This window comes from Papaver somniferum, chromosome 3 (assembly GCF_003573695.1).
Source record: "Papaver somniferum cultivar HN1 chromosome 3, ASM357369v1, whole genome shotgun sequence".
In the NCBI taxonomy this organism is placed as follows: Eukaryota; Viridiplantae; Streptophyta; class Magnoliopsida; order Ranunculales; family Papaveraceae; genus Papaver; species Papaver somniferum.
In genome coordinates, this window is record NC_039360.1 from 76,782,678 (window position 1) to 76,809,054 (window position 26,377).

A 26,377-nucleotide genomic window follows, 5' to 3' on the forward strand; every position below is an offset into this window, starting at 1 on the left:
CTTTCTTTTATTCTCCAAACAATTCACTCTTAACCAAAGAATCTAAAGAAATCATAACATACATATTCTTAAGAAAAGCTAATAAATTATTACAAGTTACAACACAAGAACCAGCTAAAAGAACCCATCAATCATCAGATATCCACACAAACAACCCATATATTGTTTTCCTGAGTTCGTAAAGAAAAACAAATCAAGATCTCTAACTACTTCCTCCATGAAACTCAGCTCAAAAAGAAAAAAATAGTAGAAAGAGAGAGAACCCACCCTAAAACCCTAAAAACTGCTATAGATCTGGATCAAAAACGACCAAATATCAAGCAAAATTTCAGCAGCTTTTCAAGGAGAAAACCTAGCAGGAGAGAAATGAAAGGAAGAGAGAAGAAGAGGAAAGAAAAAGAAAAAGAAGCCTAGAGACTGCTACTGAGGGTTTCAAGAGAGGAAACACTTAAACCCTTAAATAGATCCAATGGTTGTGAATGATTTCAACATTTTACTGGACCGTCGGATTAAAGATCTTAAATTCTATTGATTAAATATGGTTGCCTCGAATCGTGCGAAATAATGGTTCTTAAGGCGGTAAAATTACGTGGATTCAAAAAGAATCATCTAAATAAATTGAGGGTACTTTAGACATTTGGTCATAGATTCGGTGCTTTTGGTCATATTGTGAATCGGCTCCTTGAGTTTCGTCTTCTTTTTCGTTACCCAATCCTTTAGTGACGGCCAGGAAACTTTAGGGCACATGCCAAAATTCTATAATCTCCGGGCTTGGGTTCATGGGTGAGTTGGACATGGTTGCATTTGTAAAATCCACCAAAATAATAACCATTCTTTAGGGACCATGGTTTTTTTGGGACCATGGTCTTATTAGTCCAATCTCCCTATATTTATATGGGGTGTCCTAAAGTTAGGTAAATACACAGTTACTCTTTACTTTAATTTAAATTAAAACTAACCCAATAACTATATAAATCTAATCGTATACATCTAATCTAAATGAATCTATTAACAAAAATCAAAATCAAAGACAAAAACAAGAGGGGAATCGTAATCTTTTAGTTTTGAAAAAAAAAAAACTATTCTCTTCTTCTACTCTCTTTCCTTGACGTTCCTCGTTCGATTGAAAAACCCATCAATCTTTTTAATTCGTTTTTTGATTGGGAAAATTGCGTAGAAATCATCAAAATATGGTTTAAATGGGAAAATCGAAGAACACTTCGGTTAACAATCATCAAACTTTTGTAACCGAACATTCTGAAACCAAGAACACGAAGAACACTTCGGTTATCACGAATTTAATTTTTCGTAACCGAACTCGCAAAAAATAGTTTTAACCGAACTCCTCATTGAAAACTAATATATTGTGTTCGGATGGTTAGGTTAATTGGAAATTTTTTTCCTTTAACCGAACATTTGTATTCGAACAACAAATGTTGAGTTCGGCTGGTTCGCAAAAATAAATAAATTGCTAACCGAACCCTTCTCTGAAAATCAATATGTTGAGTTCGGTTAGTTCGCAAAAAAAAAAAATTATAACCGAACTTCACTATAATATTGAGTTCGGTTCAGTCGAAAATTAATGTTGGAAACCGAACATTACTCTGTATACTCTAGAATAAAAGTTCGGTTACCTGTCCCAAAACCTGTTAACCGAACTCATCAAAACCTCTATTAAAAGCGAGTTCGGCTACCTGTGTATTTTGTATTTACTAACCGAACTACATTTGCAGAAAGTGGCTACATGTTCTTCATATAATATAACCGAACTATGTTGACCTAGTTGAAATTTTTTCTTACGATTTTCATTTTGAATATATTTTAGGCCATTTATAGCAACATTAACTAAGTTAAAAGCATACCTCAATACCAAAAGGATGTTTTTTCTCCATATTCACCGATCTCAAAAAAAAAAAAATCTCCATCTTCTTCTTCTTCTACTACTTTAATCACTCAATAATTCTACTTCTTTTTAAAAAAAATCATCTATTAATTTAACCTTGATCAATGGTTAATTATACTAATCATTACACAAAAATAATCAAGAGGGTAGTTTTGGTATTAAAATAAATATATGGATAAGGGGTGTCCTCATACTACTTCAAATAACTTGCACAAAAGAATATGATGGTCCCCTACAAAGAAAGAGTGGTGCCCAAAAAACGGTTCTAAAATAATGGGTTGCGTGTATATTGGATACTCGCAAATTTAAAGGTAAATAGTAGGTGTGAGCATGGGCCGGTATGGACCGATTTTCACTTCATCCGCATCCAATCCAATTCGCTATGAATTTCAAATTTGGCATCCGCATCCAATCCAACATCTAACGGATTTGTATCCAATGGATGCAAGGATGAATGGATTGGGTGCGGGTAATCCAATGGATTTGTGTTAGTTAAAATTCATAATGAAAAATAAAGCCAATATAGATGACTTCTTATAGAACCTAGAAATTGTATATATGTATATAAATATAGAAGTGTCATGGACAACACCCCAAGTAAACACCTTAAAAATTCCAAAATTATCTATATATTTTCTAGAAACTATATAAATGCCTTTAATCTAACGGGTATGGATGTCCAACGGATTTTCAAGGTTGCATCCAGGTCCAGTCCGGAATCCATTGGATTCCAAAAATTCCATCCGCATCCAACCCATTAGCAAACGGTTCGAACATCCATCCACAAAAATACGGTTGGTCCCGGTTAAATCCGCGGATTACGGGTCAATTGTTCACCCCTAGTAAATAGGGTATTACATAGTTTTCAATGCTTACCTTCTAACTAGTTGTGTTTCCGATTAAGCAAGCAACACCTGTAGCACTAGGTTGAAGCATTATATTGTTTTTAGCCTAGTTTCCATTACTGATGGGCCTATGAGGGGGCTAAATTGGGCTTTAGTCCGTCCCCTCATAGGTTTTTTTAGTAAGTGTACGTAATAATTAGAAGTGTAACTCACTGCCAAGTCCATCATCCAATTCTTTTTTCCGTTACTTAAACATACGTATAGACGATAGAAAACAACTCTGCTGGTATTTATGATCTAGGGCATATGAAATGGTCGTCAAGAACTATCCGACTATGGTGGAGGTCTTGAATCTTGATAAAAGTTTAGGATTTTTGGGGGCTTAGTTGATTAATGAGATAATAAATTTTAGTTTTTAGGGGTTTAGTTGATTCATGGTAATGTTGTAAGAATTATGGGAGTATTCATGGTAACTAATCACTTTTTTTTTTTGTTTCATACTTTATGTTTCAACCTTAAGTGTTATACCTTGTGTTCAGTACTCTAAATAGAAATTACGTTTGAACATTAAATAAGTGGCTCAATTCAAAACTTTGTCGCGATCTCCGCTTCGGTGATATTGGTAAATTAGCTCCATCCAAAGAAAAATGTTGGGTTCATCCCTGGTTTCCACCATTTTTGTAGGGTCTTGTATGATCTCACATTTTCATTAATGATTTCAATCTTCCTCATCAAGCATGAAATATCTTTGTATCGTGTATTAAGTCCTCGCCCCTTACAAAGTTTCCTCTTTTTTTTATTTTTGTTTTACTTGTACTAATGATGACTAAACAATTGTAAAGAGATTACTTGTTAATGTCTTATTTCGGGTAAACTGAGACTATTAGTAGTTTGATCAGGGATAATGTCAAATTATGGTAAATAAGGTCGGTGATGATTTTTGGTTAGAATAAAAGGAAGAATAAAAAGACAATGACATCTTTTATGGACAATGTACGTCGTGTGGATATCTATTCCTGCTTTAAACTGTTTTTGCACCAAAATATGATACAGACGATTTTATTTTTTTCCAATTTTCCTTTCTTCTTTCTACTGCTTTGCTTCTGCAAGCAGTATTGAGCAGATGACAGTAACACTATATCGTTACCGAAAACTCAAGGAATACAATTTTCATTTTTTTCCTTACAAAATAAATAAAATTAGATTTATACCCGTGCTACGCACTGGACATTTTTTTCCTTTTAATTTGGTGTGTTTGAGGCTTCGCTCCCCGTGCGGGACGAATATAGATCACTATCATAACTTATGATTGTTTTGATCTCAAACTCTCAATAATAAATCTATGTTAAATTTGAATAGTAAATAAACTATACATGAAATTTTAATAATCATACTAACCTCAAATAAATAACGACCAAAAGTATAAGTTAATTTAAATTTATGTTATTCAAATTTATTTGGTTCTTTCTGAAAGAAATACGAATAATCAAAACTGTATGTCTAATTTTTTTTGACGTTTTACTCTAATGTTGCGTGGGATATTCTTTCTTTTCAGCCAATTCTGCTAATGCGATTATGTCTTCAAAGTTTTCATCCTTTCCATTGTCTGACTCTGCTAATGTTTGCATTTCTGTATGCACCTCCGATTGTTTGTTATTTCCCTCCAATTCCGCTGCAGGGGTTATCTCTTTGAAGCATTCATTATTTGCATCATTGTTGTTTGAATCCTGTAAAGACACATAAGTTACTTTCAATTTGTATATTATCTTTACAATTTGTATGTTAGTAAAGAAACTTTGAATTTTACAATTACCTGTTCCATCTTTTTGATTCTATATTTTGCTTCCAGTCCATAGTCTAAGGGATAAATATTTTGCACCGAGAAAGTTGTGTAGTTGAAAGAATTTCGATTTAGGTGCACTTCGAAGATACACGACATTGCTATTGAGTCTCATATTTCTCTCACATTTTCAGCCAGATTTTCCTGTCAAACGAATTATATTTTTAGATAGTCGCATTCAGTATCATAATATTGTGTTCCAGTGCTTTAGTTTTACGATCATACCTCAATGTTAATGGTGCTTATTTCCATAAGTTTTGATACTCTCACATTATTTAGGAATGGCTCAACTGTTTGTCCAAGTACGATTATGACACCTATTTGTGTATCATCTTTTACTTTCAATTCTAGCTTGTACCTTGGTACTGCTCTGTTAACTTGTCTCCTGCAGTTGTCGCACCATTTCTCTCCACTACGCCAGACATGACTTTTATTGCATCTTGGACATGCCATATAAAACCATGAAGATCCTTTTACAATATCGATCACCGTTGCCTTGAATGTGAAGGTTGTTCCCTATTACATGTTTTTGATTATTATTAATGTATTTACTTTTGCAACCTATAGGTTTAGATAGCTTGATTAGATATGTTACCTCATTCTCCGGATTGAACAGTAGCTTTTGTCCTTCCTCTATGGTTATCCTGTTGCTGAAAAGCAATTCTTCCATACTTTTGGTACTTTTTGTTTCTGTATCGAAGACCGCTAAGTCTGTCGAACCTGCATACCTGTTTATTTTTTAAAGTTAATTTGCGTATTTTTTTGATAACTTCTATTGTATTTTTTTAATATATAAATACTTACTTTCTCTTCATCTCTTGCACCTCCGGTATGTCTAAATCCACATATACCTTTGTTCCCTTTGATGCTGCCAATACATATTCCCCTGTGTCGACAATATGAGTGTTAGTATGAAGATAAGAACTTTATTAGAACTCACTCTAGTAATCTATGATTAATCATTAAACACTTGTTTACCATTAAATCTTTTTACTGTTAGCCTTACTACTATTAGTATGATGTTTTGATCTTCCTTGATTTTGCTTTCATCCGTGATTGGGTTTGCCTGATCTCCCCATAGAGTAACTTTTACACGGATTCCCCTTTCGTTTTCTATTATAACATCTCTGTTTATCCCGTCCATGTCCGTCATCCTCTTGCGCACTAATCCAGTTTTTACGCTTATGAGTTTTCCCATTATGTCTGCGAAATTTGATATTATTGTTTTCGAAATTTAATATGTTTTTCAAATGAATCCATCGCATTATCGTTCAAAAATGTCTTACCTGTGCAGTAGGTCATGTCCCCAGATCTCTCGAATAGTTGCTCAAGCTTTGTTAGTATGAATTTGTATCTTGGAATATTTATGTTCTCTGCGGTTTCTGTTTCTACTTTAACACCACTGAAAGTTGTGAAAGTTATTCTTTGATCTCTAGGTAGGGGCTTATACTTCCCGTTGAATTCATCTATATGGAAGAATTTCATTGTTATTATGTTCTCCTCTTTAAGCTTCTCTCTATGCATGTCAAATTGACTTGGTGTCAAAACACAATGTATTTGCTCTTCCTGTAGATATTCAATTTGTGCAATTGTTTAGAAATTATAAAGATCATGTATGTTATAAACTACTTAATTTGTTTATATATGGTAGAACTTCTAAAGACAAATTATAAAGAGACAATGTATTTACTCACCGATTTGTCGATCAAGATCATATGGAAGCTGTAGAACTCATCTGTTTCTGAATTCCTTATTTCCGAGGTGCGCATTATTCTTAGCTTTCCAGACTGTTGTATCTTGCCTACGTTCATGTCGCTTATAAGAGGAAGTTGACGCACTGTTTGTGGCTCCGTATTTGACTTACTTTTCTTTTTTTTGCGACGATCTTTCACAGCTATGGTTGTGTTCTCTTCCAATGTTTGTTCCCCTGTGTTCTCATCGTCGTCTTCATCATATGACACTACTCCTTCGAGATTGCAAATATGAAAGTATTAATACGTGAACATAATGTTTTTTTAATAACTACTGGTCACTAAAATTGTGGCTTACTATTTTTGTTTTTTTTCGTGTCATTCATTCCTGATGTTCCAGTTTCTTCGGATCATGTGTTTGCTGTTTCGCTAACTTGATAACCTGATGACCAAAAAAAATACGGATACGTTAATGGTTGTGTTTGCAAATCTCAGATTTTGTAAAGCCATGAACTTCTTACCTTGATTGACTGGCTCCTCATCCATTAAGTCTTCCTGATAATCTAATTCAATTGATTTTTTGTATGCTTCGACCTTTTCATCGTCTGTTTTTCTCTTAGCTAATCTTTTACCTCTTGTCATTTTTTTTCCTGCTCATAAATAAATTATTTGAATACTTTAATAAATTATTTGAATACGAATATATTATCTAAACAAAATTTAAGAGAATCATACCTAGTAGTTGAATACGATAATCGATCGTACCTTGCAGTTGTAGTTAAACTTTGGGATGCAGTATTCTCTAGTATCATGGCCTTTATATAGATCTTCAAAGTTCCGTTTTGAGTTAGTATCTGTGTACGTTTTCTAACTTGATTTTTTTTTTTTTAAATTCCAAATCATGTTCGATTCCTAATATATTTTCCTTACCATACACGTTTTTTGCTCGACTTCCAAATCTTAGTGCGGTTTTTTGGTTTTCTTGTATAGTTTTCTGCCAAAATACGTTAGTTAATTTTGCTCGATTTCCAAATCTTAATAAGTTTTCTTGGCTTCCTTATATAGTTTTCTGCCAAAATACGTTTCCCAATCAATTTTTGTTTCCTAATAATTTACATTTCCTTTCCATCGAGAATTGATCTTCCGAAATTTATCAGCATATGCAGTTTTAATCTGAATCCTTTGATAGTCTGATTCCTTTGATAATTTGTACCTTATTAAGAAAATATATGGACAAAAGTACTTCATGCACAAAAGTTACTGTTCAAAGGATGCTACGGATGCTATAATTTTGTTGCCAGACCTGATTTCTCTAACCAATTAGTTTTAAAAAAATTTGGATGCGAATTAGAACAGAGCAAAGCATCATCATCAAGGAACAATCTAAACACCTTTAGTTTTTGGCCTTTAATACATCATGAATCACACGGTCTATGAGTGGCATATTGTCAAATATTTCCTGGTTGTAAGTGACCTTAGTATATTTATCTTCTTCGTTCTTGGTTGTAGGAATTGCATGAAAACTATTATTGTAGTGTTGTAAAAACTGTTTGAGATTGCTCTTCTGATTTGCTATTCCTCTCCCTAATCAAGCTAACTACTTTTCCATCCATTTTGCCTGTTAGCACTTCGGATTGAATAATTTCGATATTTAGAATCTGTTGACGGCTATAATACTTCTCTCTGTCGTACCTTTCATTGTCATTGCCATCTAAATCTTTACTTAAATACGTATGTTGTATTCGTAATAATAATTCTTTCCTAGATATTCTTGGTCGTTAATGGGTATGATGTTTTGACAACAGTATGTAAAAATTCTTCTTTTGATCTTAGTAAATTGTGTGATTATTACGAATTATTAGATTTTTATCAGTTGACGTATCAACTCAACGAACATTTAAGTGATAACGACCAAACATCGATAACTCAAGATAATGAAATCTAATATACTTGAGTTTCCATAATAATACGAAGCAAAAAAATAAAATAATACAAATTAAGCAAAAAAAATAAAATAATACAAATTAAGCATCTTAGTTCTAAAAATCCCAACTTAAAATTTAAATATAAATAAAAATATCTTAATTTAAATCTAAGTTCAATATTGCAAGTTGTCGCTGATGACCACTTCTCCATAACAAATTTCGTTTATTTTTTTGTAGTCTATTCTTCTGAGTCACTATCGGATATCAAGATAACCCTTTGGCATATTTTTTCATTCAAATTTCTTCTATTTTCGGTTTCATTTGAGTCACTTGAAGTTTCATCGGATCCACTCTCAGATAGATATTGCTTTCCCTTTGTTTTTCTTGTAACCTGTAAAAATCAAATTTTGTTTGGATTAGAATTATAATTTTGAATAATTGAATATGTGTGTGAGTTTATCAAATTCAGTACATTTTTATTATTATTGGCTTTTGGAGCTTCTACTTTGATAATTTTTTGCACCTCGAAACTTCTTTCTCCCCATGTTAGCCTTTTAATCTCTAATCGAAATACACATTGATGTCTTTTTATTTTCCGAGCTATTCTGTCTCTCAATTCTTTTTCCTGCAGCATGTGTAAATTGTTGTTATTATTTTTTTCTTTTTTGTTATTTGCCAGCTTGAAAGGAAATAATTTTTTTTTCAAAGTTCTAACCTGATCTCCATCTAAGAACTCTTTGACCTCATTGATCGACATTCCAATTAGCTCTTCAGCAGTTTCTCCATGGACAATGAAGATCGCTTTTCCGGTGAAATCTTTTACTCTAAGATTTAATAGCAATCTGTAATTCAGAATTTTGTAAAATTTAGTCGTTTAATATTTCGTTGCCGGCATAAATTTCTCTGAATCTTAGTCGGTGTGTTTTACCTGGTTCGCGTGAACTCAACTTGCTTGTCGCAACAGTAGCACCAGTTGACGTTGTTTTTTATTCCATGTCTGTTATTGCATTCCTGGCAAGCAGAGTAGTACCATTCCGATGAATTTTTTAAGCCTTTAATTTTTGATTCGCAGCTCAATGAGTATCGCTGTATCACATCAGAAACAAATATGTTAAAATAAAAAAATGACGCTATGTATCTTTCGATTAAAATTGTTAGTGATGTATCAGCTCACCATTTTTTTCTCCTGTAAGTCTTTTCTCTCCAACCATTCATATGCATGACTTATGGTTTTCCTCTTTCGTAGATTAATCAGTTTTGACATCTTCTCCGAGCAATGACAAACTTTAGTTTTGTGTAGTGAATTATCGTATAGAACTGTTATATTTATACCCGTATATGTTACCAAAACAGAGTCCCAATAATATTAGGAATCTTCTTGGTTCGGTAATATTCCTTAAATAGGATTGTTATTTCCTTCCTTTCCTGTAATTGCAGTTGATTGGTTTCAATTAGGTTTTGGTTTCTTAATGTCAATGTGTTAAGTCGAGATCTTTGTGAATGAGGATATTGTCTAGCAAAAGGAAATAGCCATGTATTAGGAAACCGTTTTCCAGAGGTTCTTTGTGATATTGGTATATAAAGTTTACGTTCTCTTGCGTAAATGGGAAAAATTGAAACTGCACCCAAAGATTTTGGGTGGGGTGTGGGATGTAAGTAAACTTTAGGCTTATCATTCATCTCCAGAAATGCAGTGAATCTAGGCAGTATATAGCAGAAGTAACAAAAATGTTATGTCAGATACATATGCACACACATGCATTGCAATTGTTTTGTTTTTCTAATTGGATAATGAATACCTTTCTTGAGCACCATTCACCAGTGAGTTATTGATTTATTATTTACCTTTGTCTATCTCACACTGTCTGATTTTATTTTTTAGTTGACCATGCTTTACATTTTGCTGGTGTTCAGTAAGAATGTAATGTTATGAATGGTTACCTGGTTTTGTTATGTCTTCTTGATTGTTTATGCCTTCTATTGTGGTTCTAAAGTTGCAGGGGACGGAAGCAGGAGATAGTTTGCTAGGAGGCTGCGTTCTGGTTACTCGAAAGTGGCTTTCAGCTATTATTGTTGCAGAAATTAGAGAGACTCGGTAAACTATAGTGTGCATCATCTATTTGGGGTAAGATCAACAACTTGTTACTTAGCTTAGTTTCATAGCGAAATTTTTAGCTAGCTAGCTAATTTATTTTTTTTTGTTTTTGCGGTGCAAATTAATTAGTGGTAGTGAGAGAACCATTCATAAACACTTGTATACATATGGTACAGATTTTCAACTATTCAAGTGTTAATGGATTCTTTAACAGTTAACTTAGTAATCTTAAATCGGTGATTCCTTCTGAAAATTTCTATGATAAATTTGCGAAAATTTGAATACAATAAAACAAAGAAATCCTTCCAAGGCGCCCAGTGTTACACAATGTCGCTCATGTCAAACTTCAATGAGATGGCCAGAAAATGTATCCCTAGAAGAGTGTAAATACTACTATGTAGACATTGTCTTGGACCGATAACCGATAAGCTGGTTCCTTAAGGCCACAATATTTTCTTCCTGGCTGTCGACCGGAGTGTCAATTGCTCGCTGATTTAATTTTACAACTAAATTATAGATTTTTATCCAAATTTACTTAGGAGCTAAACAAATGAGTAGTCCAAATTTTCAACTGATGGTGAGATGCCTGGTGAACCCCTTGTTGTGTCTCGTTACATGCTCGTAAAAATTCATCTTTTAACGGTCAAGTAGGGAGGAGTCCATACATTTGTACAACAAAATGAATTCCATTGAGAAAAAAAATAATATTGCTGCGCCTATCAACCTAAGTTTGGTATGATTATCCGAACGTTTTTTTTAAGTGCATAAGTATTTTTTTTTTGTTGAAGAAATTAGGCAGTAACTTAGTAAGACATTGGGCCTCACCAGGTATCAAAAACTCTTGAATAATGGGACGTCCCCACTATAAGTACCACGATAACAACCACCCTTTTCTTTTACTCTTAACAACCAAATTCCAACACGGCCATCATTTTTATTCGATTTGGATGAGAAGAATTCAAATTTTATTTCTAAAAAGGTATGTTGCATACTATACAAACGTTGAAAGAATGTATATCAATGTCATCATGTATTGCTTAAGGCAGGCTTACCTGATTTTAGATTTTGATAATGAGTTAGTTACATTCATAACTATTGTACTCAAAAAATATGTTAATGTGCATCACTTGTTTGTAAAAATGCTTAACAGTAAAAATCATCTTTATTTCTAAAAACATGGATGCAAAGGTTTTTTATGGAAATTTTTACATTGAATGAATTTGAAAGCACATAAATGTCTGATAATTATCAAATATCTCCTCATACACAACATTTTGTGTATATCCTTCAGGCTCGTTGTCGTTCTTTCTGATTAATATTTTTAATCCTTTTCTCGAAGTTGTCCTTGAAACAGCTACATACAACTGACCATGAGTGAATACAGGCTTGTCTAGGTAGACACCAACATTTGGAAGGCTTTGTCCTTGACTTTTATTTATCGTCATGGCATAGCATACTCTTACTGGGAATTGTCTTCGATGCAGGATAAACGGAAGACTTGTTTCGGGTGTAGTCATTACTATTCGCGGGATAAAAACAATATTTCCAACACCTGGACCTGTGAGTATCTCCGATTCAATTACTTTTTTCCCCAATTATTTGACAATCAATCTAGTACCATTGCATAGTCCATCTGGTTGGATTATATTTCGGAGTAGCATGATTGGCACTCCAACTTTCAAGGTTAGCTTGTGGCTAGCCATTCCAGAACATTCATGCTTGTTAAGAAACTCTTTGTCGTAGAAAATAACGCTCGAATGATATTCCGTCGATTCTGGTCCAATGTAATCAGCACTCAAATATGTATGTTCTTCACCTGGTATACATGCTAAGATGTGTGAATTTATGTTGTGCACACATTCATTTGTTGGCGCTAATATACTCCGATCAACAAGATAATTCTTATCACGCATGTGTATTAGCAAGTCGGGATACATTTTTCGTACTATTGTGTCGAGGTGATTTTCTTGACACCGTATTAGTAAATCTGAAGGTATTTCTACCCAATCTGTATCTTTCGATCCATCCAAACTGATTGTTGGTAACTTACCATTACCCACATCAAGAATCCATTTTGAAAATTCTTCAACTTCTTCTCTTTTTTCAACAAACGTATCTCCGGTCAGCAGACGCATTATCTGTTAATTCAAAGACTTTAAAATGTTTCCATAGTTTTGACCTGCTTATAGAAGATTAACTATTTCCTCTCTCGACCCTTACTCAATTACCGGTAAAATTTGCCTGAAATCACCACCAAGAACCAATGTTTTTCTACCAAACCATTCATTTCCTCCATTTTTTTCCATCATTATATCAGCTAGGGTTCTCTGGAAAGCTTCAAGTCCATTTCGGTGCATCATTGGTGCTTCGTCCCAGATAATTAAGTCGGCCCTGCATAATAAATCGGCTTCATTTGTTTTCTTAAAAATATTGCAGCATGATTGTTAATTAAGCCTCAATGGGATTTTGAATCTCGAATGAGTTGTACAGCCGCCTGGTAATAGTAAGGACGCTATACCCGAAGAAGCAACCGCCAAAACAATTTTACCCTGCGCTCGTAAATAAGAAATAATGGTTCTCCAGAGATATGTCTTACCTGTTCCACCACTTCCATACACAAAAAAAGAAGACCACCATCTTTCTTCTCAACTGAATCTATGACACTGTCAAACACTATTTTCTGTTTTATGTTTAACTCTTTTTTTAAACTCTCTGCCTCGGCAAGTAGACTAATCCTGTCATAGCTTGTTTCTTCTGCAACTAAGTGGTTCCTAGGAACATCAATTCCTGACATGTCTGGGTACGGAATCTCTGAAAATTCATCCTCTTTCAAAGTCCTACCACGTTTCCACATTATTAACTCGATTTCTTGAAGAGCATAGTTCTTCAAATCATCATCATCGTAAGTTAAATTCTCATTCCCATAAAGTTTTTGGTGTTCGTGTTCAATGCCATCTGCCAAAAGTTTCCAGTTTTCACTCCATAGTTTTTTAGGTTCAATGACTTTGCAATTCAACAAAAGTGTAACGAAAAGTTCTCGCAATCTTTTTCCATTAATATATATCGTTGATGCTTCCTTTATAGCATGGTCCCATTCCCCGTCACCTTCTAACAAACCTAGGGATAAGCATGCTGCTTTGAATGTCAGATGAGTTACACAGTCTACTGTTTTAATATCGTCGTAACTCTGACAACCTCTTTGCACATTCAATAAAATACGCAAATAATATTTCTCTCCTGCAGTGGGGTGGACATAGCAGATGCGTCCTATTTTGTTGAAGCCCCTCTTTCTTGGTTTCCATTATTTAGACTCTGTATCCCATGTCCATTCCGAAGGAAAGTCTGCATACGTTAGGTTCCTTGCTTTTACGTGTTCTCTATTAGCTTTCATCTAGCGAAGGAATTTTGTTGCATCTGGATCGGTTCTTTCCAAAACATCTCTCAAGTCTTTAGTATCTTTATGATAAATCAACTGCTCTCCTTCGAGATGAAATGGTAATCTTTCTACGCTTGGACGACGATAATGAATTTCAAAGTTCAATGTTCTCCAGAACGCTTCTGAGGCAGATAGATAACGACAGTCAAGATATTTCTTAATCTCATCAAATTTCGGTTTGGGCTTATTATTTGGTGCAACAGTATCACTGACGTTTGATGTACTTTCTTTTGGATCCTGATATCATTATCGTTTGAAGTCTTTTTCTTTATTGCAGGTGTTTCCAGAATGGCGGTTACTCGGTCACTTCTTTCGTGTAAATACTTGAAAAGGTATTTTATTGACACACCTCTGCAATTGCAAACTTCTACATTAATATGTGCATCATATCTGACCAATAAGTCTAGGTTGTGTGGTACAACCCATCTATTATCTAACTTGATACCTTCCTTTTCAACTCCACAATTCATTTGTTGACGCCTATATACTGGAGACCCCTTTTCATCAACACTTGTCTTGTCGCAGAACTTTTTAGGATATTTCTTTGGACATTTTTTTGTGATGCATGCAAGTCTATTAGGTTTGACAGCCCCACATGGACCATGTAACATATATTGACAGACTGCATCATATCCAACTCTATCTTTCTCTGGGTCTGGGAATTCAGCTTGAATTATTGAATCAACATGTGCTGCAGTCTTTGGCTTGTCTTCGGGTTTAAGCCACGATAATATATGTGCATGCGGCAATCCTCTTTTTTGAAATTCGACAGTGTATATTGTTGCAATTAAAATTCAGGGGTTAGGATGAATATTTGAGTTGAAAAATTAGGAACCAAATATGCATATTGAATAGTGGAGTAAGGATGGAGTAAATTGTAATGAAATAGTTAAAAATACATACCTCCTTGTACTTCTCCAAAGTGTCTGCTTCCTTCAAGGTCAGACATTAGTGCTTTCAGTTTTATATGAAATACGCGACTAATTATATCTGGTCTATCAATTGGTTGTTGTCCAGGAATTTTCTTTAGAGCTTCTGTGATTTCAAACCATTTTGGATTACATGTGAATGTAATAAATAAGTCTGGTGGTCCTAATTGTCTGCATATAGAAATGGCATCTTGGTAATGTTGAATCATATACCTCGGTCCACCAGTAAAGGTAGATGGTAAAATTATTCTACCTGCAGTACCTGGTTCAGTGTCTCCTGCTGCAACTGCTTCTTTTATACCTTGAAATACGTCAGCGCGTATTTCTTCATGATGGCCTCTAACCCACTTCAATCTACATTGTTCAATAGTAGCATATGCATCAACTACAAACTGCTGGAATAGTCGTCCTCCTCGAATAAGGGTCTGCCCTTCATTTGATCGTTGTTGCAGTCTAAAGGCATAGTACTCTCTCATAGTTATATTTTTCTTTTTTTCTCAAAACCCAATTCATCGTCTCTTACACTGGTATTGTCTTTGTCATATGGAATATCAGTATGAAAACTATCCTCACCATAAGGAAACAAAAGTGGATATTGTAAAGCCATGTAACTGGGTTGCAACTCAGATATATTTTTCAAGTCACTTTTCTTCTCATCTACAATTATATCTCTAGTTCCATCACCCTCGGGGTTATCAACGATAAGCCCAGCGATTTCAGAAGTGGTTGGCAAATTGTATTGTTGTGCATTCCTTTTACCAATGCTAATAAGACGCAGCTCCACCTTACTTGGTTGGTCTTCTTTATACCTGTCTCTCCATATTCTGAATGTTTTGCAAAGACTGTTGTTATCTAACATTTTTATCAATCCTTTTATAATAGAGTCGTCCAATGAGTTTGTGGTTTCTACCTCGTAGTCGTCTACTTTTTCCATTTCAGGATCGCCTTCGGTATCTTTTTTCTCCTTATCTTCTTTTCTTTTGGAAATAGCATTCTTCCTATTTTTTACTTCGTTCTCAGTATCGTAGACATACAGCTGGAGAAAGGCAGGTGGCTGACCATCCAAAGGTAACAAAGAACCCATAAGTTTTATTTGACCATGCTTTACATTTTGCTGGTGTTCATTAAGAATGTAATGTTATGAATGGTTACCTGGTTTTGTTATGTCTTCTTGATTGTTTATGCCTTCTATTGTGGTTCTAAAGTTGCAGGGGACGGAAGCAGGAGATAGTTTGCTAGGAGGCTGCGTTCTGGTTACTCGAAAGTGGCTTTCAGCTATTATTGTTGCAGAAATTAGAGAGACTCAGTAAACTATAGGGTGCATCATCTATTTGGGGTAAGAGCAACAACTTGTTACTTAGCTTAGTTTCATAGCGAAATTTTTAGCTAGCTAGCTAATTTATTTTTTTTGTTTTTGCGGTGCAAATTAATTAGTGGTAGTGAGAGAACCATTCATAAACACTTGTATACATATGGTACAGATTTCCAACTATTCAAGTGTTAATGGATTCTTTAACAGTTAACTTAGTAATCTTAAATCGGTGATTCCTTCTGAAAATTTCTATGATAAATTTGCGAAAATTTGAATACAATAAAACAGAGAAATCCTTCCAAGGCGCCCAGTGTTACACAATGTCGCTCATGTCAAACTTCAATGAGATGGCCAGAAAATGTACCCCTAGAAGAGTGTAAATACTACTATGTAGACATTGTCTTGGACCGATAAGCTGGTTATGAGCATCAAAGGGTGATGCTTCCTTAAGGACACAATATTTTCTTCCTGGCTGTCGACCGGAGTGTCAATTTCTCGCTGATTTAATTTTACAACTAAATTATAGATTTTTATCCAAATTTACTTAGGAGCTAAACAAATGAGTAGTTCAAAATTTCAACTGATGGTGAGATGCCTGGTGAACCCCTTGTTGTGTCTCATTACATGCTCGTAAAAATTCATCTTTTAACGGTCAAGTAGGGAGGAGTCCATACATTTGTACAACAAAATGAATTCCATTGAGAAAAAAAATAATATTGCTGCGCCTATCAACCTAAGTTTGGTATGATTATCCGAACGTTTTTTTTAAGTGCATAAGTATTTTTTTTTTGTTGAAGAAATTAGGCAGTAAACTTAGTAAGACATTAGGCCTCACCAGGTATCAAAAACTCTTGAATAATGGGACGTCCCCACTATAAGTACCACGATAACAACCACCCTTTTCTTTTACTCTTAACAACCAAATTCCAACACGGCCATCATTTTTATTTGATTTGGATGAGAAGAATTCAAATTTTATTTCTAAAAAGGTATGTTGCATACTATACAAATGTTGAAAGAATGTATATCAATGTCATCATGTATTGCTTAAGGCAGGCTTACCTGATTTTATATTTTGATAATGAGTTGCTTACATTCATAACTGTTGTACTCAAATATTATGTTAATGTGCATCACTTGTTTGTAAAAATGCTTAACAATAAAAATCATCTTTAGTTCTAAAAACATGGATGCAAAGATTTTTTATGGAAATTTTTACATTGAATGAATTTGAAAGCACATAAATGTCTAATAATTATCAAATATCTCCTCATACACAACATTTTGTGTATATCCTTCAGGCTCATTGTCGTTCTTTTTGATTAATATTTTTAATCCTTTTCTCGAAGTTGTCCTTGAAACAGCTACATACAACTGACCATGAGTGAATACAGGCTTGTCTAGGTAGACACCAACATTTGGAAGGCTTTGTCCTTGACTTTTATTTATCGTCATGGCATAGCATACTCTTACTGGGAATTGTCTTCGATGCAGGATAAACGGAAGACTTGTTTCGGGTGTAGTCATTACTATTCGCGGGATAAAAACAATATTTCCAACACCTGGACCTGTGAGTATCTCCGATTCAATTACTTTTTTCCCCAATTATTTGACAATCAATCTAGTACCATTGCATAGTCCATCTGGTTGGATTATATTTCGGAGTAGCATGATTGGCACTCCAACTTTCAAGGTTAGCTTGTGGCTAGCCATTCCAGAACATTCATGCTTGTTAAGAAACTCTTTGTCGTAGAAAATAACGCTCGAATGATATTCCGTCGATTCTGGTCCAATGTAATCAGCACTCAAATATGTATGTTCTTCACCTGGTATACATGCTAAGATGTGTGAATTTATGTTGTGCACACATTCATTTGTTGGCGCTAATATACTCCGATCAACAAGATAATTCTTATCACGCATGTGTATTAGCAAGTCGGGATACATTTTTCGTACTATTGTGTCGAGGTGATTTTCTTGACACCGTATTAGTAAATCTGAAGGTATTTCTACCCAATCTGTATCTTTCGATCCATCCAAACTGATTGTTGGTAACTTACCATTACCCACATCAAGAATCCATTTTGAAAATTCTTCAACTTCTTCTCTTTTTTCAACAAACGTATCTCCGGTCAGCAGACGCATTATCTGTTAATTCAAAGACTTTAAAATGTTTCCATAGTTTTGACCTGCTTATAGAAGATTAACTATTTCCTCTCTCGACCCTTACTCAATTACCGGTAAAATTTGCCTGAAATCACCACCAAGAACCAATGTTTTTCTACCAAACCATTCATTTCCTCCATTTTTTTCCATCATTATATCAGCTAGGGTTCTCTGGAAAGCTTCAAGTCCATTTCGGTGCATCATTGGTGCTTCGTCCCAGATAATTAAGTCGGCCCTGCATAATAAATCGGCTTCATTTGTTTTCTTAAAAATATTGCAGCATGATTGTTAATTAAGCCTCAATGGGATTTTGAATCTCGAATGAGTTGTACAGCCGCCTGGTAATAGTAAGGACGCTATACCCGAAGAAGCAACCGCCAAAACAATTTTACCCTGCGCTCGTAAATAAGAAATAATGGTTCTCCAGAGATATGTCTTACCTGTTCCACCACTTCCATACACAAAAAAAAGACCACCATCTTTCTTCTCAACTGAATCTATGACACTGTCAAACACTATTTTCTGTTTTATGTTTAACTCTTTTTTTAAAATCTCTGCCTCTGCAAGTAGACTAATCCTGTCATAGCTTGTTTCTTCTGCAACTAAGTGGTTCCTAGGAACATCAATTCCTGACATGTCTGGGTACGGAATCTCTGAAAATTCATCCTCTTTCAAAGTCCTACCACGTTTCCACATTATCAACTCGATTTCTTGAAAACAATAGTTCTTCAAATCATCATCATCGTAAGTTAAATTCTCATTCCCATAAAGTTTTTGGTGTTCGTGTTCAATGCCATCTGCCAAAAGTTTCCAGTTTTCACTCCATAGTTTTTTAGGTTCAATGACTTTGCAATTCAACAAAAGTGTAACAAAAAGTTCTCGCAATCTTTTTCCATTAATATATACCGTTGCTGCTTCCTTTATAGCATGGTCCCATTCCCCGTCATCTTCTAACAAACCTAGGGCTAAGCATGCTGCTTTGAATGTCAGATGAGTTACACAGTCTATTGTTTTAATATCGTCGTAGCTCTGACAACCTCTTTGCACATTCAATAAAATACGCAAATAATATTTCTCTCCTGCAGTGGGGTGGACATAGTAGATGCGTCCTATTTTGTTGAAGCCCCTCTTTCTTGGTTTCCATTCTTTAGACTCTGTATACCATGTCCATTCCGAAGGAAAGTCTGCATACGTTAGGTTCCTTGCTTTTACGTGTTCTCTATTAGCTTTCATCAAGCGAAGGAATTTTGTTGCATCTGGATCGGTTCTTTCCAAAACATCTCTCAAGTCTTCAGTATCTTTATGATAAATCAACTGCTCTCCTTCGAGATGAAATGGTAATCTTTCTACGCTTGGACGACGATAATGAATTTCAAAGTTCAATGTTCTCCAGAACGCTTCTGAGGCAGATAGATAACGACAGTCAAGATATTTCTTAATCTCATCAAATTTCGGTTTGGGCTTATTATTTGGTGCAACAGTATCACTGACGTTTGATGTACTTTCTTTTGGATCACTGATATCACTATCGTTTGAAGTCTGTTTCTTTGTTGCAGGTGTTTCCAGAATGGCGGTTACTCGGTCACTTCCTTTGTGTAAATACTTGAAAAGGTAATTTATTGACACACCTCTGCAATTGCAAACTTCTACATTAATATGTGCATCATATCTGACCAATAAGTCTAGGTTGTGTGGTACAACCCATCTATTATCTAACTTGATACCTTCCTTTTCAACTCCACAATTCATTTGTTGACGCCTATATACTGGAGACCCCTTTTCATCAACACTTGTCTTGTCGCAGAACTTTTTAGGATATTTCTTTGGACATTTTTTTGTGATGCATGCAAGTCTATTAGGTTTGACAGCCCCACATGGACCATGTAACATATATTGACAGACTGCATCATATCCAACTCTATCTTTCTCTGGGTCTGGGAATTCAGCTTGAATTATTGAATCAACATGTGCTGCAGTCTTTGGCTTGTCTTCGGGTTTAAGCCACGATAATATATGTGCATGCGGCAATCCTCTTTTTTGAAATTCGACAGTGTATATTGTTGCAATTAAAATTCAGGGGTTAGGATGAATATTTGAGTTGAAAAATTAGGAACCAAATATGCATATTGAATAGTGGAGTAAGGATGGAGTAAATTGTAATGAAATAGTTAAAAATACATACCTCCTTGTACTTCTCCAAAGTGTCTGCTTCCTTCAAGGTCAGACATTAGTGCTTTCAGTTTTATATGAAATACGCGACTAATTATATCTGGTCTATCAATTGGTTGTTGTCCAGGAATTTTCTTTAGAGCTTCTGTGATTTCAAACCATTTTGGATTACATGTGAATGTAATAAATAAGTCTGGTGGTCCTAATTGTCTGCATATAGAAATGGCATCTTGGTAATGTTGAATCATATACCTCGGTCCACCAGTAAAGGTAGATGGTAAAATTATTCTACCTGCAGTACCTGGTTCAGTGTCTCCTGCTGCAACTGCTTCTTTTATACCTTGAAATACGTCAGCGCGTATTTCTTCTTGATGGCCTCTAACCCACTTCAATCTACATTGTTCAATAGTAGCATATGCATCAACTACAAACTGCTGGAATAGTCGTCCTCCTCGAATAAGGGTCTGCCCTTCATTTGATCGTTGTTGCAGTCTAAAGGCATAGTACTCTCTCATAGTTATATTTTTATTTTTTTCTCAAAACCCAATTCATCGTCTCTTACACTGGTATTGTCTTTGTCATATGGAATATCAGTATGAAAACTATCCTCACCATAAGGAAACAAAAGTGGATATTGTAAAGCCATGTAACTGGGGTGCAACTCAGATATATTTTTCAAGCCACTTTTCTTCTCATCTACAATTATATCTCTAGTTCCATCACCCTCGGGGTTATCAACGATAAGCCCAGCGATTTCAGAAGTAGTTGGCAAATTGTATTGTTGTGCATTCCTTTTACCAATGCTAATAAGACGCAGCTCCACCTTACTTGGTTGGTCTTCTTTATACCTGTCTCTCCATATTCTGAATGTTTTGCAAAGACTGTTGTTGTTGTCTAACATTTTTATCAATCCTTTTATAATAGAGTCGTCCAATGAGTTTGTGGTTTCTACCTCGTAGTCGTCTACTTTTTCCATTTCAGGATTGCCTTCGGTATCTTTTTTATCCTTATCTTCTTTTCTTTTGGAAATAGCATTCTTCCTATTTTGTACTTCGTTCTCAGTATCGTAGACATACAGCTGGAGAAAGGCAGGTGGCTGACCATCCAAAGGTAACAAAGAACCCATAAGTTTTAGTTGACCATGCTTTACATTTTGCTGGTGTTCAGTAAGAATGTAATGTTATGAATGGTTACCTGGTTTTGTTATGTCTTCTTGATTGTTTATGCCTTCTATTGTGGTTCTAAAGTTGCAGGGGACGGAAGCAGGAGATAGTTTGCTAGGAGGTTGCGTTCTGGTTACTCGAAAGTGGCTTTCAGCTATTATTGTTGCAGAAATTAGAGAGACTCAGTAAACTATAGTGTGCATCATCTATTTGGGGTAAGAGCAACAACTTGTTACTTAGCTTAGTTTCATAGCGAAATTTTTAGCTAGCTAGCTAGCTAATTTATTTTTTTTGTTTTTGCGGTGCAAATTAATTAGTGGTAGTGAGAGAACCATTCATAAACACTTGTATACATATGGTACAGATTTCCAACTATTCAAGTGTTAATGGATTCTTTAACAGTTAACTTAGTAATCTTAAATCGGTGATTCCTTCTGAAAATTTCTATGATAAATTTGCGAAAATTTGAATACAATAAAACAAAGAAATCCTTCCAAGGCGCCCAGTGTTACACAATGTCGCTCATGTCAAACTTCAATGAGATGGCCAGAAAATGTACCCCTAGAAGAGTGTAAATACTACTATGTAGACATTGTCTTGGACCGATAAGCTGGTTCTGAGCATCAAAGGGTGATGCTTCCTTAAGGCCACAATATTTTCTTCCTGGCTGTCGACCGGAGTGTCAATTTCTCGCTGATTTAATTTTACAACTAAATTATAGATTTTTATCCAAATTTACTTAGGAGCTAAACAAATGAGTAGTCCAAAATTTCAACTGATGGTGAGATGCCTGGTGAATCCCTTGTTGTGTCTCGTTACATGCTCGTAAAAATTATTCTTTTAACGGTCAAGTAGGGAGGATTCCATACATTTGTACAGCAAAATGAATTCCATTGAGAAAAAAAAATAATATTGCTGCGCCTATCAACCTAAGTTTGGTATGATTATCCGAACGTTTTTTTTAAGTGCATAAGTATTTTTTTTTTTGTTGAAGAAATTAGGCAGTAAACTTAGTAAGACATTGGGCCTCCCCAGGTATCAAAAACTCTTGAATAATGGGACGTCCCCACTATAAGTACCACGATAACAACCACCCTTTTCTTTTACTCTTAACAACCAAATTCCAACACGGCCATCATTTTTATTTGATTTGGATGAGAAGAATTCAAATTTTATTTCTAAAAAGGTATGTTGCATACTATACAAATGTTGAAAGAATGTATATCAATGTCATCATGTATTGCTTAAGGCAGGCTTACCTGATTTTATATTTTGATAATGAGTTGCTTACATTCATAACTGTTGTACTCAAATATTATGTTAATGTGCATCACTTGTTTGTAAAAATGCTTAACAATAAAAATCATCTTTAGTTCTAAAAACATGGATGCAAAGATTTTTTATGGAAATTTTTACATTGAATGAATTTGAAAGCACATAAATGTCTAATAATTATCAAATATCTCCTCATACACAACATTTTGTGTATATCCTTCAGGCTCATTGTCGTTCTTTTTGATTAATATTTTTAATCCTTTTCTCGAAGTTGTCCTTGAAACAGCTACATACAACTGACCATGAGTGAATACAGGCTTGTCTAGGTAGACACCAACATTTGGAAGGCTTTGTCCTTGACTTTTATTTATCGTCATGGCATAGCATACTCTTACTGGGAATTGTCTTCGATGCAGGATAAATGGGGGACTTGTTTCGGGTGTAGTCATTACTATTCGCGGAATAAAAACAATATTTCCAACACCTGGACCTGTGAGTATCTCCAATTCAATTACTTTTTTCCCCAATTATTTGACAATCAATCTAGTACCATTGCATAGTCCATCTGGTTGGCTTATACTTCGGAGTAGCATGATTGGCACTCCAACTTTCAAGGTTAGCTTGTGGCTAGACATTCCAGAACATTCATGCTTGTTAAGAAACTCTTTGTCGTAGAAAATAACGCTCGAATGATATTCCGTCGATTATGGTCCAATGTAATCAGCACTCAAATATGTATGTTCTTCACCTGGTATACATGCTAAGATGTGTGAATTTATGTTGTGCACACATTCATTTGTTGGCGCTAATATACTCCGACCAGCAAGATAATTCTTATCACGCATGTGTATTAGCAAGTCGGGATACATTGTTCGTACTATTGTGTCAAGGTGATTTTCTTGACACCGTATTAGTAAATCTGAAGGTATTTCCACCCAATCTGTATCTTTCGATCCATCCAAACTGATTGTTGGTAACTTACCATTACCCACATCAAGAATCCATTTTGAAAATTCTTCAACTTCTTCTCTTTTTTCAACAGACGTATCTCCGGTCAGCAGACGCATTATCTGTTAATTCAAAGACTTTAAAATGTTTCCATAGTTTTGACCTGCTTATAGAAGCATTAACTATTTCCTCTCTCGACCCTTTCTCAATTACCGGTAAAATTTGCCTGAAATCACCACCAAGAACCAATGTTTTTCTACCAAACAATTCCTTTCCTCCATTTTTTTCCATCATTATATCAGCTAGGGTTCTCTGGACAGCTTCAAGTCCATTTCGGTGCATCATTGGTGCTTCGTCCCAGATAATTAAGTCGGCCCTGCATAATAAATCGGCTTCATTTGTTTTCTTAAAAATATTGCAGCATGATTGTTCATTAAGACTCAATGGGATTTTGAATCTAGAATGAGTTGTACGGCCCCCTGGTAATAGTAAGGACGCTATACCCGAAGAAGCAACCGCCAAAACAATTTTACCCTGCGCTCGTAAATAAGAAATAATGGTTCTCCAGAGATATGTCTTACCTGTTCCACCACTTCCATACACAAAAAAAGAAGACCACCATCTTTCTTCTCAACTGAATCTATGACACTGTCAAACACTATTTTCTGTTTTATGTTTAACTCTTTTTTTAAACTCTCTGCCTCGGCAAGTAGACTAATCCTGTCATAGCTTGTTTCTTCTGCAACTAAGTGGTTCCTAGGAACATCAATTCCTGACATGTCTGGGTACGGAATCTCTGAAAATTCATCCTCTTTCAAAGTCCTACCACGTTTCCACATTATTAACTCGATTTCTTGAAGAGCATAGTTCTTCAAATCATCATCATCGTAAGTTAAATTCTCATTCCCATAAAGTTTTTGGTGTTCGTGTTCAATGCCATCTGCCAAAAGTTTCCAGTTTTCACTCCATAGTTTTTTAGGTTCAATGACTTTGCAATTCAACAAAAGTGTAACGAAAAGTTCTCGCAATCTTTTTCCATTAATATATATCGTTGTTGCTTCCTTTATAGCATGGTCCCATTCCCCGTCATCTTCTAACAAACCTAGGGCTAAGCATGCTGCTTTGAATGTCAGATGAGTTACACAGTCTACTGTTTTAATATCGTCGTAGCTCTGACAACCTCTTTGCACATTCAATAAAATACGCAAATAATATTTCTCTCCTGCAGTGGGGTGGACATAGTAGATGCGTCCTATTTTGTTGAAGCCCCTCTTTCTTGGTTTCCATTCTTTAGACTCTGTATCCCATGTCCATTCCGAAGGAAAGTCTGCATACATTAGGTTCCTTGCTTTTACGTGTTCTCTATTAGCTTTCATCCAGCGAAGGAATTTTGTTGCATCTGGATCGGTTCTTTCCAAAACATCTCTCAAGTCTTCAGTATCTTTATGATAAATCAACTGCTCTCCTTCGAGATGAAATGGTAATCTTTCTACGCTTGGACGACGATAATGAATTTCAAAGTTCAATGTTCTCCAGAACGCTTCTGAGGCAGATAGATAACGACAGTCAAGATACTTCTTAATCTCATCAAATTTCGGTTTGGGCTTATTATTTGGTGCAATAGTATCACTGAAGTTTGATGTACTTTCTTTTGGATCACTGATATCACTATCGTTTGTAGTCTTTTTCTTTGTTGCAGGTGTTTCCAGAATGACGGTTACTCGGTCACTTCCTTTGTGTAAATACTTGAAAAGGTATTTTATTGACACACCTCTGCAATTGCAAACTTCTACATTAATGTGTGCATCATATCTGACCAATAAGTCTAGGTTGTGTGGTACAACCCATCTATTATCTAACTTGATACCTTCCTTTTCAACTCCACAATTCGTTTGTTGATGCCTATATACCGGAGACCCCTTTTCATCAACACTTGTCTTGTCGCAGAACTTTTTAGGATATTTCTTTGAACATTTTTTTGTGATGCATGCAAGTCTATTAGGTTTGACAGCCCCACATGGACCATGTAACATATATTGACAGACTGCATCATATCCAACTCTATCTTTCTCTGGGTCTGGGAATTCAGCTTGAATTATTGAATCAACATGTGCTGCAGTCTTTGGCTTGTCTTCGGGTTTAAGCCACAGTAATATATGTGCATGCGACAATCCTCTTTTTTGAAATTCGACAGTGTATATTGTTGCAATTAAAATTCAGGGGTTAGGATGAATATTTGAGTTGAAAAATTAGGAACCAAATATGCATATTGAATAGTGGAGTAAGGATGGAGTAAATTGTAATGAAATAGTTAAAAATACATACCTCCTTGTACTTCTCCAAAGTGTCTGCTTCCTTCAAGGTCAGACATTAGTGCTTTCAGTTTTATATGAAATACGCGACTAATTATATCTGGTCTATCAATTGGTTGTTGTCCAGGAATTTTCTTTAGAGCTTCTGTGATTTCAAACCATTTTGGATTACATGTGAATGTAATAAATAAGTCTGGTGGTCCTAATTGTCTGCATATAGAAATGGCATCTTGGTAATGTTGAATCATATACCTCGGTCCACCAGTAAAGGTAGATGGTAAAATTATTCTACCTGCAGTACCTGGTTCAGTGTCTCCTGCTGCAACTGCTTCTTTTATACCTTGAAATACGTCAGCGCGTATTTCTTC

General features: G+C 35.1%; 1 protein-coding gene and 1 pseudogene across 1 annotated transcript; both read right to left on the reverse strand.

Moving 5' to 3' along the window:
* Window positions 1–17,581: 17,581 nt before the first annotated feature.
* LOC113359642 lies at window positions 17,582–20,826 on the reverse strand. Its single transcript, XM_026603236.1, has 4 exons — window positions 20,325–20,826; window positions 18,583–20,172; window positions 18,215–18,393; window positions 17,582–18,124 (listed from the first exon to the last, which is right to left on the reverse strand). Exons 1-4 carry the CDS (start codon window positions 20,824–20,826, stop codon window positions 17,582–17,584), a joined length of 2,814 nt encoding a protein of 937 aa, XP_026459021.1.
* Window positions 20,827–23,453: 2,627 nt separating this feature from the next.
* The window catches only part of LOC113359643, a 3,722-nt pseudogene continuing 798 nt past the window's right edge, over window positions 23,454–26,377 (reverse strand).